A 19,770-nucleotide genomic window follows, 5' to 3' on the forward strand; every position below is an offset into this window, starting at 1 on the left:
ATATATGTGCCACATCTTCTTTATCCATTCATCTGATGATGGACACTTTGGTTGCTTCCATGTCCTGGCTATTGTAAATAGAGCTGCAATGAACATTTTGGTACATGATTCTTTTTGAATTATGATTTTCTCAGAGTATATGCCAAGTAGTGGGATTGCTGGGTCGTATGGTAGTTCTATTTTTAGTTTTTTAAGGAAACACCATACTGTTCTCGATAGTGGCTGTATCAATTTACATTCCCACCAACAGTGCAAGGGTGTTCCCTTTTCTCCACACCCTCTCCAGCATTTATTGTTTCTAGATTTTTTGATGATGGCCATTCTGACCAGTGTGAGATGATATCTCATTGTAGTTTTGATTTGCATTTCTCTAATGATTAATGATGTTGAGCATTCTTTCATGTGTTTGTTGGCAATCTGTATATCTTCTTTGGAGAAATGTCTATTTAGGTCTTCTGCCCATTTTTGGACTGGATTCTTTTGTTTTTTTGTTATTGAGCTGCATGAGCTGCTTTTAAGTCCTGGAGATTTTGTCAGCCTTTGTCAGTTGCTTCATTTACAAATATTTTCTCCCATTCTGAGGGTTGTCTTTTGGTCTTGTTTATGGTTTCCTTTGCTGTGCAAAAGCTTTTAAGTTTCATTAGGTCCCATTTGTTTATTTTTCTTTTTATTTCCATTTCTTTAGGAGATGGGTCAAAAAGGATCTTGCTGTGATTAATGTCATAGAGTGTTCTGCCTATGTTTTCCTCTAAGATTTTGATAGTGTCTGGACTTAAATTTAGGGCCTTAATCCAGTTTGGGTTTATTTTTTGTGTATGGTGTTATGGAGTGTTCTAATTCCATACTTTTACATGTAGCTGTCCAGTTTTCTCAGCACCACTTATTAAAGAGGCTGTCTTTTCTCCACTGTATATTCTTGCCTCCTTTGGTGACCATATGTGCGTGGGTTTATCTCAGGGCTTTCTATCCTGTTCCATTGATCTATATTTCTGTTTTTGTGCCAGTACCATACTGTCCTGATTACTGTAGGTTTGTAGTATAGTTGGAAGTCAGGGAGCCTGATTCCTCCTGCTCCATTTTTCTTTCTCAAGATTACTTTGGCTATTCGGGGTCTTTTGTGTTTCCATACAAATTGTGAAATTTTTTGTTCTAGTTCTGTGAAAAATGCCAGTGGTAGTTTGACAGGGATTGCATTGAATCTGTAGATTGCTTTGGGTTGTAGAGTCATTTTCAGAATGTTGATTCTTCCAATCCAAGAACATGGTATATCTCTCCATCTATTTGTATCATTTTTTTTTTTTTTTTTTTTTTTTTTGCAGTAGGTGGGCCTCTCACTGTTGGGGCCTCTCCTGTTGCGGAGCACAGGCTCCAGACGTGCAGGCTCCGCAGCATGTGGGATCTTCCCAGACCAGGGCACAAACCTGTGTCCCCTGCATCGGCAGGTGGACTCTCAACCACTGCACCACCAGGGAAGCCCTATTTGTATCATCTTTAACTTCTTTCATCAGTGTCTTATAATTTTCTGCTTATAGCTCTTTTGTCTCCTTTGGTAGGTTTATTCCTAGATATTTTATTCTTTTTGTTGCAATGGTAAATGGGAGTGTTTTCTTAATTTCACTTTCAGATTTTTCATCATTAGTGTATAGGAATGCCAGAGATTTCTGTGCATTAATTTTGTATCCTGCTACTTTACCAAATTCATTGATTAGCTCTAGTAGTTTTCTGGTAGCATCTTTAGGATTCTCTATGTAGAGTATCATGTCATCTGCAAACAATGACAGCTTTACTTCTTCTTTTCCAATTTGGATTCCTTTTATTTCTTTTTCTTCTCTGATTGCTGTGGCTAAAACTTCCAAAACTATGTTGAATAATAGTGGTGAGAGTGGGCAACTTTGTCTTGTTCCTGATCTTAGTGGAAATGGTTTCAGTTTTTCACCATTGAGGATGATGTAGGCTGTGGGTATGACATATATGGCCTTTATTATGTTGAGGAAAGTTCCCTCTATGCCTACTTTCTGCAGGGTTTTTATCATAAATGGGTGATGAATTTTGTCGAAAGCTTTCTCTGCATCTATTGAGATGATCATATGGTTTTTCTCCTTCAATTTGTTAATACAGTGTATCACGTTGATTGATTTGCATATATTGAAGAATCCTTGCATTCCTGGAATAAACCCCACTTGATCATGGTGTATGATCCTTTTAATCTGCTGTTGGATTCTGTTTGCTAGTATTTTGTTGAGGATTTTTGCATCTATGTTCATCATTGATATTGGCCTGTAGTTTTCTTTCTTTGTGACCTCTTTGTCTGGTTTTGGCATCAGGGTGATGGTGGCCTCGTAGAATGAGTTTGGTACTGTTTCTCCCTCTGCTATATTTTGGAAGAGTTTGAGAAGGATAGGTGTTAGCTCTTCTCTAAATGTTTGATAGAATTTGCCTGTGAATCCGTCTGGTCCTGGGCTTTTGTTTGTTGGAAAATTTTTAATCACAGTTTCAATTTCAGTGCTTGTGACTGGTCTGTTCATATTTTCTATTTCTTCTTGGTTCAGTCTCGGCAGGTTGTGCATTTGTAAGAATTTGTCCATTTCTTCCAGGTTGTCCATTTTATTGGCATAGAGTTGCTTGTAGTAATCTCTCATGATCCTTTGTATTTCTGCAGTGTCAGTTGTTACTTCTCCTTTTTCATTTCTAATTCTGTTGATTTGAATCTTCCACTTTTTCTTGATGAGTCTGGCTAATGGTTTATCAATTTTGTTTATCTTCTCAAAAAACCAGTCTTTAGTTTTATTGATCTTTGCTATCATTTCCTTCATTTCATTTATTTCTGATCTGATCTTTATGATTTCTTTCCTTCTGCTAACTTTAGGGGATTTTTGTTCTTCTTTCTCTAATTGCTTTAGGTGCCAGGTTAGGTTGTTTATTTCAGATGTTTCCTGTTTCTTAAGGTAGGATTGTATTGCTATATACTTCCCTCTTAGAACTGCTTTTGTTGCATCCCATAGCTTTTGGGTTGTCGTGTCTCCACTGTCATTTGTTTCTAGGTATTTTTTGATTTCCTCTTTGATTTCTTCAGTGGTCACTTCGTTATTAAGTAGTGTATTGTTTAGCCTCCATGTGTTTGTATTTTTTACAAATCTTTTCCTGTAATTGATATCTAGTGTCATAGCGGTATGGTCAGAAAAGATACTTGGTACTATTTCAATTTACTTAAATTTACCAAGGCTTGATTTGTGACCCAAGATATGATCTATCCTGGAGAATGTTCCATAAGCACTTGAGAAAAATGTGTATTCTGTTGTTTTTGAATGGAATGTCCTATAAATATCAATTAAATCCATCTTGTTTAATGTATCATTTAATGCTTGTGTTTCCTTATTTATTTTCATTTTAGGTGATCTGTCCATTGTTGAAAGTGGGGTGTTAAAGTCCCCTACTATGATTATGTTACTGTCCATTTCCCCTTTTATGGCTTTATCATTTGCCTTATGTATTGAGGTGCTGCTATGTTGGGTGCATAAATAGCTACAATTGTTATATCTTCTTGGATTAATCCCTTGATCATCATGTAGTGTCCTTTTTGTCTACTGTAATAGTCTTTATTTTAAAGTCTATTTTGTCTGATATGAGAATTGCTACTCCAGCTTTCTTCTGATTTCCATTTGCATGGAATATCTTTTTCCATCCCCTCACTTTCAGTCTGTATGTGTCCCTAGGTCTGAAGTGGGTCTCTTGTACACAGCATATATATGGGTCTTGTTTTTGTATCCATTCAGCCAGTCTGTGTCTTTTGGTGGGAACATTTAATCCATTTACATTTAAGTTAATTATCGATATGTATGTTCCTATTCCCATTTTCTTAATTGTTTAGGGTTTGTTATTGTAGGTCTTTTTCTTCTCTTGTGTTTCTTGCCTAGAGAAGTCTCTTTAGCATCTGTTGTAAAGCTGGTTTGGTGGCGCTGCACTCTCTCAGCTTTTGCTTGTCTGTAAAGGTTTTAATTTCTCCATCAAATCTGAATGAGATCCTTGCTGGGTACAGTAATCTTGGTTGTAGGTTTTTCTCCTTCATCACTTTAAATATGTCCTGCCACTCCCTTCTGGCTTGCAGAGTTTCTGCTGAAAGATCAGCTGTTAACCTTATGGGGATTCCCTTGTGTGTTATTTGTTGGTTTTCCCTTGCTGGTTTTAATATGTTTTCTTTGTATTTAATTTTTGATAGTTTGATTAATATGTGTCTTGGTGTGTTTCTCCTTGGATTTATCCTGTATGGGACACTCTGTGCTTCCTGGACTTGATTAACTATTTCCTTTCCCATATTAGGGAAGTTTTCAACTATAATCTCTTCAAATATTTTCTCAGTCCCTTTCTTTTTCTCTTCTTCTTGTGGGACCCCTATAATTCGAATGTTGGTGCGTTTAATGTTGTCCCAGAGGTCTCTGAGACTGTCCTTAGTTCTTTTCATTCTTTTTTCTTTATTCTGCTCTGCAGTAGATACTTCCACTATTTTATCTTCCAGGTCACTTATCCGTTCTCCTGCCTCAGTTATTGTGCTATTGATCCCTTCTGGTGTATTTTTAATTTCATTTATTCTGTTGTTCATCGTTGCTTGTTTCCTCTGTAGTCCTTCTAGTTCCTTGTTAAATGTTTCTTCCATTTTCTCTATTCTATTTCCAAGATTTTGGATCATCTTTACTATCATTATTCTGAATTCTCTTTCAGGTAGACTGCCTATTTCCTCTTCATTTGTTAGGTCTGGTGGGTTTTTACATCGCTCCTTCATCTGCTGTTTTTCTCTCTTCTCATTTTGCTTATCTTACTGTGTTTGGGGTCTCCTTTTTGCAGGCTGCATGTTTGTAGTTCCTGTTGTTTTTGGTGTCTGTCCTCAGTGGCTAATGTTGGTTCAGTGGGTTTTGTAGGTTTCCTGGTGGAGGGAACTACTGCCTGTGTTCTGGTGGATGAGGCTGGATCTTGTCTTTCTGGTGGGCAGGTCCACGTCAGGTGGTGTGTCTGGGGTGTCTGTGGCCTTATTATGATTTTTGGCAGCCTCTCTGCTAATGAGTGGTGTTGTGTTCCTGTCTTGCTAGTTGTTTGGCATAGGGTGTCCAGCACTGTAGCTTGCTGGTCATTGAGTGAAGCTGGGTGTTGGTGTTGTGATGGAGATCTCTGGGAGATTTTCGCCATTTGATATTACGTGGAGCTGAGAGGTCTCTTGTGGACTAGTGTCCTAGAGTTGGCTCTCCCACCTCAGTGGCACATCCCTGATGCCTGGCTGGAGCACCAAGATCCTGTCCTCCACATGGCTCAGATTAAAAGGGAGAAAAGAAAGAAACGAAAGAAAAGAAAAGAAAAGAAAGAAGATAAAATAAAGATAAAATATAATAAAGTTATTAAAATAAAAAAAATTATTAAGAAAAAAAATTTTTAAGTAAAACAAAAAAAAAAACGGACAGAACCCTAGAACAAATGGTGAAAGCAAAGCTATACAGAAAAAATCTCACACAGAAGCATACACATACACACTCACAAAAAGAAGAAAAGGGGAAAAAATAGTCTATCTTGCTCCCAAAGTCCACCTCCTCAATTTGGGATGATTTGTTGTCTATTCAAGTATTCCACAGATGCAGGGTACATCAAGTTGATTGCGGAGATTTAATCCGCTGCTCCTGAGGCTGCTGGGAGAAACTTCCCTTTCTCCTCTTTGTTTGCACAGCTCCTGGTGTTCAGCTTTGGATTTGGCCCTGCCTCTGCATGTAGGTCGCCTGAGGGCGTCTGTTCTTCGCTCAGACAGGATGGGGTTAAAGGAGCAGCTGCTTCGGGGGCTGTGGCTCACTCAGGCCGGGGGGAGGGAGGGGTACGGATGCAGGGGGAGCCTGCAGTGGCAGAGGCCACCGTGACGTTGCACCAGCCTGAGGCGCGCCGTGCGTTCTCCCGGGGAAGTTGTCCCTGGATCAGGGGACCCTGGCAGTGTCGGGCTGCACAGGCTCACAGCATTGGAGGTGGGGATAGTGACCTGTGCTCGCACACAGGCTTCTTGGTGGCTGCAACAGCAGGCTTAGCGTCTCATGCCCATCTCTGGGGTCCGCGCTGATAGACGCGGCTCACGCCCGTCTCTGGAGCTCCTTTAAGCAGCGCTCTTAATCCCCTCTCCTTGTGCACCAGGAAACAAAGAGGGAAGAAAAAGTCTCTTGCCTCTTCGGCAAGTCCAGACTTTTTCCCGCACTCCCTCCTGGCTAGCCGTGGTGCACTAACCCCTTCAGGCTGTGTTCACGCTGCCAACCCCAGTCCTCTCCCTGCGATCCAACCGAAGCCCAAGCCTCAGCTCCCAGCCCCCGCCCACCCCGACGTGTGAGCAGACAAGCCTCTCGGGCTAGTGAGTGCAGGTCGGCACCGATCCTCTGTGCGGGAATGTCTCCGCTTTGCCCTCCGCACCCCTGTTGCTGCGCTCTCCTCCGCAGCTCTGAAGCTTTCCCCCTCTGCCACCCGCAGTCTCTGCCTGCAAAGGGGCTTCCTAGTGTGTGGAAACCTTTCCTCCTTCACAGCTCCCTCCCACTGGTGCAGGTCCCATCCCTATTCTTTTGTCTCTGTTTTTTCTTTTGCCCTACCCAGGTACGTGGGGAGTTTCTTGCCTTTTGGGAGGTCTGAGGTCTCCTGCCAGCGTTCAGTAGGTGTTCTATAGGAGCAGTTCCACCTGTAGATGTATTTCTGATGTATCTGTGGGAAGGAAGGTGATCTCCATGTCTTACTCTTGAGCCATCTTCCTAAAACCTGTCTAGATTTCTTAAGTAGTGATAACCTTGAGGGAAAAAAGGTCTAAGGGAATTTGACCAGTTGAGCTGTAACTTTACAGTCACTTCTAGATTTAAATTCTAAGATTCCACTATTTTAAATGAATAAGAAGTAAACCATTATGAATAAGACTCAAGGTGAAACTCGTATTTTCCTCAAATAACCTTGGGGAACCAATTCTCTCCCTCGGTAAGTGCTTTATAATTCTAACAAACTGAATTTTTAAGGCAGACGTTACTTTTTTAGGTAAGCCTGAGCACATCTGCAGTTATCTACTGACCTCTTTTATCAGCAATAATTTAATATCATATGAAATTCAACACTAAGAGCCTGAGTTAAAATTTGAGATGCTAGAAAATAAGTATTCACATAATCCTCTGTTGAAAAAACCATGAAATAGTACTATTTCCATATATGATTCCATCTTAATCTAGAAACCATAGGCTATAAGTCTATAATCAAATTTATACATGATCCTATTTTTCTCAATCTTTTTTGACAACTATTATATAAAGAGCTTCTCTAAGTTCTTAGGCATCTCTTATCCTTTGGGTTATGAAAAATCAAACACACATGCAACAAAATAGTTTGCTTTTGCTCACAAATCTGGATAAAAATAACACGGGATTAATAACAATAGTAATGATTATAATAATAATAATCACGATGGTATTTGTGACAATTTATAGAGAATTTAATGGGCCAGTAATTATGCTAGGCATTCTACATATGCTATTCTCTGATGTTCAGAACCTGCCTACACAGTATTACCTTTACTTTACTGATGAGTAAATACAAACTCAGAAGGCTTAAGGAATTTGCCCCAGAGTGGCAAAGCTACTAAGTGGAGGAGCAGATATTCAAATCCAGGTCTATCTAATTATAAACCTGATGTTCCACAGGCATATTTTATTTAAGTTCAATTTTACAAAAACTGACATATAAAAAAAGAGGTTTAACTCACAGATAATAAACATAAAAGAAAACAATATTGGCTTCTTGACATTTATATGAGAAGACTGACTGTATACAAGAGATGTTTCCCAGGAATTGAACATTTCTCAGTGTCAGTAAGTACTTGGGAACAATTTCAGATAATGCCAAAATCTGCAGTGTACTGCCATTTTACCGGCACGAAGCCTTTCATTTTATCATAAAGTACAAAAATATCAATCCTATTATATGAAGCTCTTTCAAATCATATAATTTAAAGCTTTTTGCTTGAACTCTTAGTTTCTTTAAATACTTCTACATAGAATATTCTTGTAGTTTGTCCACTGCATGGTTAAAAAAAAAAAGGAAATTTACTAATCTATAGCTCATCCTTGCTGAACAATGAAAGATCACAACATAAAAGCTTGAAAAATATCTACACAAAATTAAGAATGTAAGCAAAATATTACTTCCTCCTAGATTATATTTTCTTCTGTATCTGTATTCATATACATAGACACCTAGCAAAAATATAGGCCTGTATATGTCAGGATCTACTGTAACAGCTCTAGTCTAGATGAAATGTGGGTTTAGTGAGTTTAGTGAGTTGTTTTTAAAGTGAAATTTAATTAAAAAAATAAAATCAGGTACATCACACATAGTAAGGATAACAAGGTAAGTTTTGTTTTAGTGTAGAGTGTGTATATATATGTACAGGGTGTGTGTATGATAGAGTCTTGTAAAGAGGGGGTGTGTGAAGGGCTATGTGTAGAGCTGTACGTAGGAACATCTGTAGGAATGTGTGTGGGGGTGTGTACAGGGGTATGAGAAGGTTGATGTATGTTTATAATCATGTATATGAATGTGTGTAGGGTCCTCATAAGCCAGGTTATCCCCACACACAGACAGGTATCTAGAAGTCAATGTGTGGACTTGCTGATCACAATGATGCATTAGTACATTATTAGGAATAGTACATTAAGTTATATCCTATGGAAAATGTTACTCAATTCTCATCAATTCTGTTTTAATTTACTATACCTTTTGTACCTTAAAAGGTTCAAAAAATTATTTGTCATATATTTCATTTTTTGTAATTCATTTTTCATTTCTTTTGGAAACAAAGCTAAATGCCTGGCATGCTCCAGACATTTGTGTTTTAACATTTTAAATTACCTATATTTAGGGTTAGTTTAAAATAGATACATTCTTCATTTAAATTTACTACAGCCTTGTAAAATCCTTTAAATTTGATTTCAAGCCAAAGGCTGATGATTTCTCTTTGTCTTTAATTTCCTCTGAATGTGAAGTTCATAAGAGGGTGACAATTAGTTAACTTCATTAGGCTAAGTTGATCATGTTCTCCCCTAGGTCAATATGTAAAGTTACTCAAATACAGAGCAGAGCTTAAAAAATTAATCTTCCTATACAATGAAAATAATACTAAATCATTATTAAATACCTCAATAACAGAAGAAATAAGTGAGTATACATTGAAATAAATACAGTGACTAAAAGGTTAAATATGGGTAAATGCTCAATTTTTAATAACAGTAACAACACAAGTTACTTAAATATTTTCTCTTAGTATAACTCATTAATAAATCTGTAATTTTAAAATAAATGAATTCTTTGCTAGGGACAAATTTTGCTTTAAATTACTCAAAACTAAAAAATACTTAGAAATGAATGACAACGAAAATATGATGACCCAAAACCTATGGGACAGAGCAAAAGCAGTTCAAAGAGGGAAGTTTATAGCAATTCAAACTCACCCCAAGAAACAAGAAAAATATCAAATAAACAATCTAACCTTACACCTAAAGCAACTAGAGAAAGAAGAACAAAGAAAACCCAAAGTCAGTAGAAGGAAAGAAATCATAAATATCAGAGCAGAAATAAATGAAACAGAAATGACGAAAACAATAGCAAAGATCAATAAAACTAAAAGTTGGTTATTTGAGAAGATAAACAAAATTGATAAACCCTTAGCCAGTCTCATCAAGAAAAAAAGGGAGAGGACGCAAATCAATAAAATTAGAAATGAAAAAGGAGAAATCACAACTGACACCATAGAAATACAAAGGATTATAAGAGACGACTACAAACAACTATATGCCAATAAAATGGACAAGCATGAAGAAATGGAAAAATTCTTGGAAAGGTACAATTTTCCAAGACAGAACCAGTGAGAATTAGAAAATATAAACAGACCTATCACAAGTAACGAAATTGAAACTGTAATTAAAAATCTTCCAACAAACAAAAGTCCAGGACCAGATGGCTTCACAGGTGAATTCTATCAAACATTTAGAGAAAAGCTAATACTGATCCTTCTCAAACTCTTCCAAAAATTGCAGAGGGAGGAACACTCCAAATTCGTTCTATGAAGCCACCATCACCCTGATGCCAAAACCAGAAAAAGATATCACAAGAAAAGAAAATTATAGACCAATATCACTGATGAACATAGATGCAAAAATCCTGAATAAAATACTAGCTAACAGAATCCAACAACATATTAAAAGGATCATACACCATGATCAAGTGGCATTTATCCCAGGAATGCAAGGATTCTTCAGTATACGCAAATCAATCAATGTGATACACCATATTAACAAATTACAGAATAAAAACCACATGATTGGGCTTCCCTGGTGGCGCAGTGGTTGAGAGTCCGCCTGCCGATGCAGGAGACACGGGTTCGTGCCCCGGTCTGGGAAGATCCCACGTGCCATGGAGCGGCTGGGCCCGTGAGCCATGGCCGCTGGACCTGCGCGTCCGGAGCCTGTGCTCCGCAGCGGGAGAGGCCACAACAGTGAGAGGCCCGTGTACAGCAAAAAAAAAAACAAAAAAAACATGATTATCTCAATAGATGCAGAAAAAGCTTTTGACAAAATTCAACACCCATTTACGGTAAAAACTCTCCAAAAAATCGGCACAGAGGGAACCTACCTCAACATAATAAAGTCCATATAGGACAAACCTGCAGCAAACATCACAGTCAATGGTGAAAAACTGAAAGCATTTCCACTAAGATCAGGAATAAGACAGGGATGTCCACTCTCACCACTATTATTCAACATAGTTTTGGAAGTCTTAGCCATGGCAAGCAGAGAAAAAAAGAAATAAAAGGCATACAAATTGGAAAAGAAGAAGTAAAACTGTGACTGTCTGCAGATGACATAATACTACACATAGAAAATCCTAAAGATGCCACCAGAAAACTACTAGAACTAATGAATGAATTTGGTAAGGTTTCAGGATACGAAATTAATGCACAGAAATCTCTGGCATTCCTATATACTAACAACGAAAAATCAGAAAGAGAAATTAAACAATCCCATTTACCACTGCAACAAAAAGAATGAAATACCTAGGAATAAACCTAACTACGGAGGTGAAAGACCTGTACCCAGAAAACTATAAAACACTGATGAAGGAAATCAAAGATGACATAAACAGATGGAGAGTATACCATGTTCTTGGATTGGAAGAATCAATATTGTGAAAATGACTATACTACCCAAAGCAATCTACAGATTCCATGCAATCCCTATCAAATTACCAATGGCATTCTTCACAGAATTAGAACCAAAAATTTTGCAATTTGTATGGAAACACAAAAGACCCTGAATAGCCAAAGCAATCTTGAGAAAGAAAAATGGAGCTAAAGGAATCAGGCTCCCCGACTTCAAACTATACTACAAAGCTACAGCAATCCAGACAGTATGGTCCTGGCACAAAAACAGAAATATAGATCAATGGAACAGGATAGAAAGCCCAGAGATAAACCCATGCACATATGGTCACATAATTTATGACAAAGGAGGCAAGAACATACAATGGAAAAGACAGCCTTTCGATAAGTGGTGCTGGGAAACTAGACAGTTATGTGTAAAGAATGAAATTAGAACACTACCTGACACCATACACAAAAATAAACTCCGAATGGATTAAAGACCTAAATATAAGACCAGACACTATAAAACTTTTAGAGGAAAACACAGGAAGGACACTCTTTGACATAAACCACAGCAAGATCTTTTTTGATCCACCTCCTAGAGTAATGAAAATAAAAACAAAAATAAACAAATGGGACCTAATGAAACTTAAAGGCTTTTGCACAGCAAAGGAAACCATAAACAAGACGAAAAGACAACCCTCAGAATGGGAGAAAATATTTGCAAATGAAACAACTGACAAAGGATTAATCTCCAAAATATGCAAACAGCTCATGGAGCTCAATATCAAAAAACAAACAACCTAATTAAAAAATGGGTGGAAGACCTAAACAGACATTTCACCAAGGAAGACACACAGATGGCCAAGAGGCACATGAAAAGATGCTCAACATCATTAATTATCAGAGAAATGCAAATCAAGTACAATGAGATATTACTTCAGAGCAGTCAGAATGGCCATTATCAAAAAATCTAGAAACAATAAATGCTGGAAAGGGTGTGGTGAAAAGGTAACCCTCGTGCACTGTTGGTGGGAATGTAAATTGATACATCCACTATGGAAAACAGTATGGAGATTCCTTAAAAAACTAAAAATAGAACTACCATATGACCCAGCAATCCCACTACTGGGCATATACCCTGAGAAAACCATAATTCAAAAAGAGATATGTACCACAATGTTCACTGCAGCACTATTTACAATAGCCAGGACGGGGAAGCAACCTAAATGTGCATCGACAGATGAACGGATTAAGAAGATGTGGCACATATATACAATGGAATATTACTCAGCCATAAAAAAACGAAATTGAGTTATTTGTAGTTAGGTGGATGGACCTAGAGTCTGTCATACAGAGTGAAGTCAGAAGGAGAAAAACAAATACCATATGCTAAAGGATACATATGGCATCTAAAATAAATGGTACTGATGAACGCAGTGGCAGGGCAGAAATAAAGACAGACATAGAGAAAGGAGTTGAGGACACAGGGGTATGGGGAAGGGGAAGCTGGGGCAAAGTGAGAGTAGCATCGACATATATACACTACCAAATGTAAAATAGATAGCTAGTGGCAAGCAGCCACATAGAACAGGGAGATCAGCTTGGTGCTTTGCAACGACCTAGAGGGGTGGGATAGGGAGGGTGGGAGGGAGGCTCAAGAGGTAGGGGATATTATGATATATGTATGCATATGGCTGATTCAGTTTGTTGTACAACAGAAACTAACACAGCATTATGAAGCAATTATACTCCAATAAAGATGTATAAAAAAATAAATGAAATAAATCAATTCTTTGCCAGGGACAAAATTTGCTTTAAATTAACTCAAAACTAATGGCTTTCTATTGTTAATTCCAGTGAGGCTGAAAGAACCTATCTAAAAAAACTTTCTGCTGTAAAACAAAATTTTTCTTATATATAAATATTTTGAATATAAAAGCAACAATAATACTTTTTCACAGATATTCCTGCTCCCTGAATTTTTTGTAATAAGAATATCTTCAAGCCTTTGGCTTCATTAGATTTTTTAAACTCATATGTGGGAAAAATAAAATATTTGTTCTAAAAACAACATTCTCCTCAGGCTATAAAAGCAGGAAAAATATTACAACCATATGTTTCTGTTTGGATTACCAGGGCTCCAAAATCACTTGTTACATGGGCTCCAAATTCACTTAAAAAGGAGTACAGGGCCTCCCTGGTGGCGCAGTGGTTGAGAGTCCGCCTGCCGATGCAGGGGATACGGGTTCGTGCCCCGGTCTGGGAGGATCCCATATGCCGCGGAGCGGCTGGGCCCGTGAGCCACGGCCACTGGGCCGGTGCGTCCGGAGCCTGTGCTCCGCAACGGGAGAGGCCACAACAGTGAGAGGCCCGCATACCGCAAAAAGAAAAAAAAAAAAAAAAAAAAAAAAAGGAGTACAATTTTTTCTTTTTCTTTTTTTTTTTTTTTTTTGCGGTATGCGGGCCTCTCACTGTTGTGGCCTCTCCCGTTGCGGAGCACAGGCTCCGGACGCGCAGGCTCAGCAGCCATGGCTCACGGGCCCAGCCGCTCCGCGGCATGTGGGATCCTCCCGGACCGGGGCACGAACCCGTATCCCCTGCATTGGCAGGCGGACTCTCAACCACTGCGCCACCAGGGAGGCCCGGAGTACAATTTTTGAAAAGAAAGTTTTTATATTTTATGGCTCAAGTCAAGGAGTTAACGTTTTAGTGACAGTGAACCAAATGAAAATGGAGCTTGTATCTAAAAAATAGAAATCTTCAAGTTGTAAAAATAACAAAATATTAGTAGTGGTTATTCCCTGATTTTTATTTTCATCTTTATATATTATTCTATAATAAGCACGTATGCTTATAACTTTCAAAAAAGTAATTAAAATTATGACCATTTACCATAGACAATATAATTAGACTAAACAAAATCTTTTCATTTTAATACCTAAATATCTAGACAAGTTACACTGAAGAAACAAAAAATTTCTCAGTCTCATATATCTAACCTTACATTTATATCTATTCATTGACTTTTTTAGCTTTGATATATAAAACATTTGCAATATACAGTGTGATTCACATGGTTGCTAATGGTAAACGCACTTCAACACTTTCTAGGATCCTATAATAATGGAATATAGCAAAAGATATGCCCATCCTCCACTGTTGTCTTGTTTTTTAAGGAAAAAATAACCATGCAAAAGATTTAAACATTAAAAAGGAAAATGTAATCCGTGTTTCACTTGTGAATGCTGACATGAAATTTCTGAGAATCAGGCTTCATACATAGTGCAGAATACTTTACTATCGTAGTTGTATTATTTGTGGGTCACAAGTGAATAAATATGCTAGAATAAAGAGAGCAAAAACAGCCCACAAAGGCAAAAGGACTAATCCTGATTTTTCAGCCCAAATAAAAATGAAGAGCCCTCACTCCTTCCAGCTTGCACCTTGAAAAAGATTATTTGTATTTAAAATGCCGACAGAGAACTATTTAGCAGCAGCATTGCCACTGCGGAATACAATATATTTGACGCTATGGAAGTCACAACAGCTGCTAACTGTACTCAGCCTCACACTGACCTTAATATGTCATGAAAAATGAAGGACTTTACAATATAAGAAATGCAAATAGAACTGATTTTACAAAGAAAGGACAAGAAGCTAGGTTTGAAATAAGACGGTGGGCAATTTAAACTGTTGTCAACAGTGTTACTTATGTGAAGCAAAAGATTACCAATTATTTTTTCCACCATCCCCCCACCTCTGTTTTTTTAATACCCGTTGACTTTAACAAGACAGGTCTGAATGTATCATAAGTTAATTCTTTATCAGTTTTCATATATCATCCTTTACCTTGGCCAGCTGAAAATTATGCAAGCTATAAATTAGCTTTAAACAAGCTCTGAATCAGGCTAGAACTGGTTTTTGAATTAAAGAGCCTTCAGTATATTACAAGGTGCTGTCATTTTATTACCTCAATCAATTCGGTGTGGCCTGAGGTGGAAGGAAATGAATACTGTCTTCATTTGCAATGGGTTTATCTCTTACAGCAGGCTCTGGAAATGTAACTGCAGCAATGAATTGAAAGCTAAAGTTACACTTAACATTACCAATGCAGGAAATTGTTGCTCCTTAACAAAATTGGAGTTTCAAAGGAAAAAAAGATGTCTCTATACTGTGAAAAATATACAAAAAAATAACACTTGATTAAAATTAAATTTTAGAGAATACTGAAGAAAAATAGTTAAAGCCAACATTCTATTAAAATAATTTTAAATGGTCCTCAGATAAAAAAAAACAATGGATGTGCTATTCTCAGTGTTTCAGAAATACTAGACATAAATGTATATTTCATCGTTATCTTAGTGAAAACTATTTCATTTCTTTTTCCTGTGCAACTAAATAGAAAAGTGAATTAGGTATTAGTCAGGTTCATTGTCATTGTTACTAGACTCTAAACCACTGATAAAAGAGCCAAAAAAAAAAAAGTCCTAACGAGTAGGTATTATTTATTGCTGTCTCCATTTTAAAGTGAGCAAATGAGGTACAGAGACATTAAGTCACTTGCCCAAATTTACAGTTACCTAGACAATTTGATTCCAAGCCTATTCTTTTTTTTTTATTAGTTTCTGCTTTATAACAAAGTGAATCAGTCATACATATACATCTGTTCCCACATCCCTTCCCTCATGCATCTCCCTCCCCCCCCACCCCACCCCACCCCACCCCACCCCACCCCACCCCACCCCACCCCACCCCACCCCTATTCTTTTTTTTTTTTTTTTTTTTTTTTTTTTATGGTACACGGGCCTCCCACTGTTGTGGCCCCTCCCATTGCGGAGCACAGGCTCCGGATGCGCAGGCTCAGCAGCCATGGCTCACGGGCCCAGCCGCTCCGCGGTATGTGGGATCCTCCCAGACCGGGGCACGAACCCGTATCCCCTGCATCGGCAGGCGGACTCTCAACCACTGCGCCACCAGGGAAGCCCCCACCCCTATTCTTAAAGAAGACTATTTGACTATGAGTACAGGGACACCAAGTGCATCTAAGATACAAAGTTTTCAGGAAACTGTCTGTACCAGAAGTAGTAATGAGGGACACTGATGAGGGAAGGAATAAAATCAAGTTCAGAGACTTAGAAGAGTATGTCAAGTGAAGACAGAGGTGGGTTCCAGTGACAACAGACAAACCAGCACGTTTATGTGCAAGTACTCATATAACACGCATATAACACAAGAATGCGTTCAGTCTTTGACAAAGTTTAATCAGAGGACTATGTGTTGCTCTACCTAATCAACCACTGTGTACCCTTCCATAGTTTGAGTTTACTGATGATTTGCAAAATGATTTTAGACATCTATATTTTAGCACTAACCTTGTTTGAAATTACTGAACAGATTTAATGACAATATAAAATAATTTCTGAAGTGCTCAGTGATAGATTAATAAATGACTGTAAAAAGAGCACTAACTGGCACTAACCTAGTCATTGCTCTGACATTAACTAGCTGTGTAAACCTGAGATTAACAAGAGGTTACTTCTGTGAGTCTTACTTCCCTTAACTGTAAAATAAAGCACTTTGACCAGATAATATTTTTCAAATTATTTAATGCTACAAGTGGTAGTAAAATCAATTTAGTGGAGACTGATCAGCATTTTTTAATGTAAAAAGAAAAGAACAGGGCTTCCCTGGTGGCGCAGTGGTTGAGAGTCCGCCTGCCGATGCAGGGGACACGGGTTCGTGCCCCGATCCCGGAAGATCCCACATGCCGCGGAGCGGCTGGGCCCGCGAGCCATGGCCGCGGAGCCTGTGTGTCCGGAGCCTGTGCTCCGCAACGGGAGAGGCCACAGCAGTGAGAGGCCCGCGTACAGCAAAAAAAAAAAAAAAAAAAAAAAAAAAAGAAAAGAACAAAAATTATCAGCATGCTTTTTATTCTGTAAAATCTTTAGGTTATATGTAGCAAACTATATAAAATAAATCTCTGACTGAAAAAGCTTGTGAATCACTGGTCTAAATAATGTCTCCTCTCCTAACCCCTAACATCCTCTAAAGGGCAAACAGAACTTCAGTTGTTACAAATTCATGGTATAATATTTGTAACCCTTTATGATATGGTCTCCATCTACCCTCCCAACCACTTGCTTTGCATTAAAAACATATTAGCTGAAAAGACTACATTTTCTCCATTGAATTGCCTTTACTCCTTTGCCAAAGATTGGGTTATTACATATACATGGGTCTGTTTCTGGGCTGTCTATTCTGTTCCACTGATCTATGTCTATTCTTTGCCTATACCACACTGCCTTGGTTACTGTAGCTTTATAGTAAGTCTTGAAGTCAGATAGTTTCAGTCCTCCAACTTTGTTCTTCTTCAATACTGTCTTAGCTATTCAAGGACTTACATCCTTCCATATAAACTTTAGATCTGTTTGTCAATATCAACAAAATAACTTGCTAGGAATCTGACTGGGTTTGCACTGAATCTATTGTTGAAGTTGGGAAGAACTGTCATCTTGAGAGTATCAAGTAAAGTCTTTCTATCTATGTACATGGAACATTTCTCCATTTGATTTTGATTTCTTTCTCAATTTGATATTGATTTATTTCTTTGCAGTTTTCCTCATATGGATCTTGTACATGTTTTGTTAGATTTATATATAAGTATATGATTTTTTTTTGGTGCTAAGGAAATTGGTATTGTGCTTTTAATTTCAAATTCCAATTGTTCATTGCTGGATATAAAAAAGTAATTGACTTTTGAATATTAAAAATTGTATGTATATGTATAGCTGATTCACTTTGTTATACAGCAGAAACTAACACACCATTGTAAAGCAATTATACTCCAATAAACATGTTAAGAAAAAAAATTGGCATTGGTACACTTGGACATCCATGTGAAAAAAAGAAGAAAAAAAGAAAAAAATAAGAGTCTACATACTGATCTTATACTTTTCACAAAAATTAACTCAAAATGGTTCAGAAACCTAAATGTAAAATGCAAAACTATAAAGTTCCTAGAAGAAACAAGAGAAGATCTAGCTGACCATGGATTTGACCATGACTTTTTAGATACAACAAAAGAACCACCCATGAGAGGAAAAAAAATTAAGTTGAACTTCATTAAAATTAAAAACTTCTGAAACAGAAGCAACCTAAATGTCTATCAATGGATGAAGGGATAAAGAAGATGTGGCACATATATATATATGTGCCACATCTTCTTTACATACATATATATATACACACACATACTTGGCCATAAAAAAGAATGAAACCCTGGGACTTCCCTGGCGGTCCAGTGGTTAGGACTCTGTGCTTCCAATGTAGAGGGCACGGGTTCAACCCCTTGTTGGGGAAAACTAGGATCCCACATACCATGCATGGCGCAGCCAAAAAAAAAAGAATGAGATCCTGCCATTTGTGACAATATGGACGGACCTTGAAGGTATTATTCTAGATGGAGAAAGACAAAAACTCTATCATTTCACTCATATGTGTAATCTTAAAAAAAAACAAAAACAAATGAACAAACAAAACAAATTCACAGATACAGAGATCTGTATCAGATATGACAAAGGAGGGGCATCCAAAATATACAAAGAACTCTTAAAATTCAACAATAAGAAAACCAAATTAAGAAATTGGCAAAAGATCTGAGGAGACAGCTCACCAAAAAAGATATATAAATAGAAAATGAGCATATGAAAAGATGCTCAACATCATACGTTGCAAGGGAACTGCAAATTAAAACAATAATGAGCTATCACTACACATCTATTAGAATTGCTAAAAGCCAAAACACTGACAACACTAAATGCTGACAAGGATGTGGAGTAACAGGAACTCTCACTTATTGCTGGTGGGAATGCAGAATGGTACAGTTACTTTGGAAGACAGTTTGGCAGCTTCTTACAAAACATACTTTTACCATATGATCCAATAACCATGCTCCTTGGTTCTTCCCAAATGAGTTTATGTCCACATAGAAACCTGTACATGTATGTTTATAGCAGCTTTATTCAGAATTGCCAAAACTTGGAAGCAACCAAGACTGTTGTATTATACAACAAACTAATTGTACTCATACATTTTCTCTCTCACCTTCAATAGGTGAATGGATAAATCAACTGTGGTGCATCCAAACATACTGTATGGTTCCAACTATATGACATTCTGGAAAAAGCAAAACTAAGAAAACAGTAAAAAGATCTGTGGTTGCCAGGGGTTTGGGAAAGGGAGGGAGGAGTAAATAGGTGGAGCATAGTGGATTTTTAGGGCAATCAAACTATTCTGCATGATACTGTAATGATGGATATAATTATACATATGTCAACACCTACAGAATGTACAACACCAAGAGTTAACCCTAAAGTAAACTATGGACTTGGGGTGGTAATGATGTGTCAGTGCAGGTTCATCAATGGTAACAAATGTAACACTGAGGTGCGGGATGTCACAAGTGGGGGAGGTTGGCTGTGCATCTGTGGGAACAGGTGATACATGGAAATTCTCTGTACGGTCCACTCAATTTTGCTGTGAACCTAAAATGTAAAGGAAAAAAAAATGAAAGAAAGAAAGAAATGAGC

At 37.7% G+C, this 19,770-nt stretch overlaps 1 protein-coding gene across 2 annotated transcripts in view; it reads right to left on the minus strand.

Annotated features, from left to right (window-relative positions):
• PHF14 (PHD finger protein 14) overlaps positions 1-19,770 on the minus strand; it is a 203,148-nt gene that overhangs the window by 26,989 nt on the left and 156,389 nt on the right. Inside the window, exon 18 of one of the 2 annotated variants that reach the window (XM_082632060.1) lies at positions 19,292-19,725. The exons of the other annotated variant lie outside the window; for it this stretch is intronic. Within the exon in view, the coding sequence (XP_082488186.1) occupies positions 19,588-19,725 (138 nt within the window). The 3' untranslated portion in view covers positions 19,292-19,587. Of the gene's footprint in view, positions 1-19,291; positions 19,726-19,770 lie in introns of those variants that run through there. 2 annotated transcript variants of the gene reach the window in all.

Source organism: Mesoplodon mirus, assembly GCF_964341445.2.
Source record: "Mesoplodon mirus genome assembly, chromosome: 9".
NCBI lineage: Eukaryota > Metazoa > Chordata > Mammalia > Artiodactyla > Ziphiidae > Mesoplodon > Mesoplodon mirus.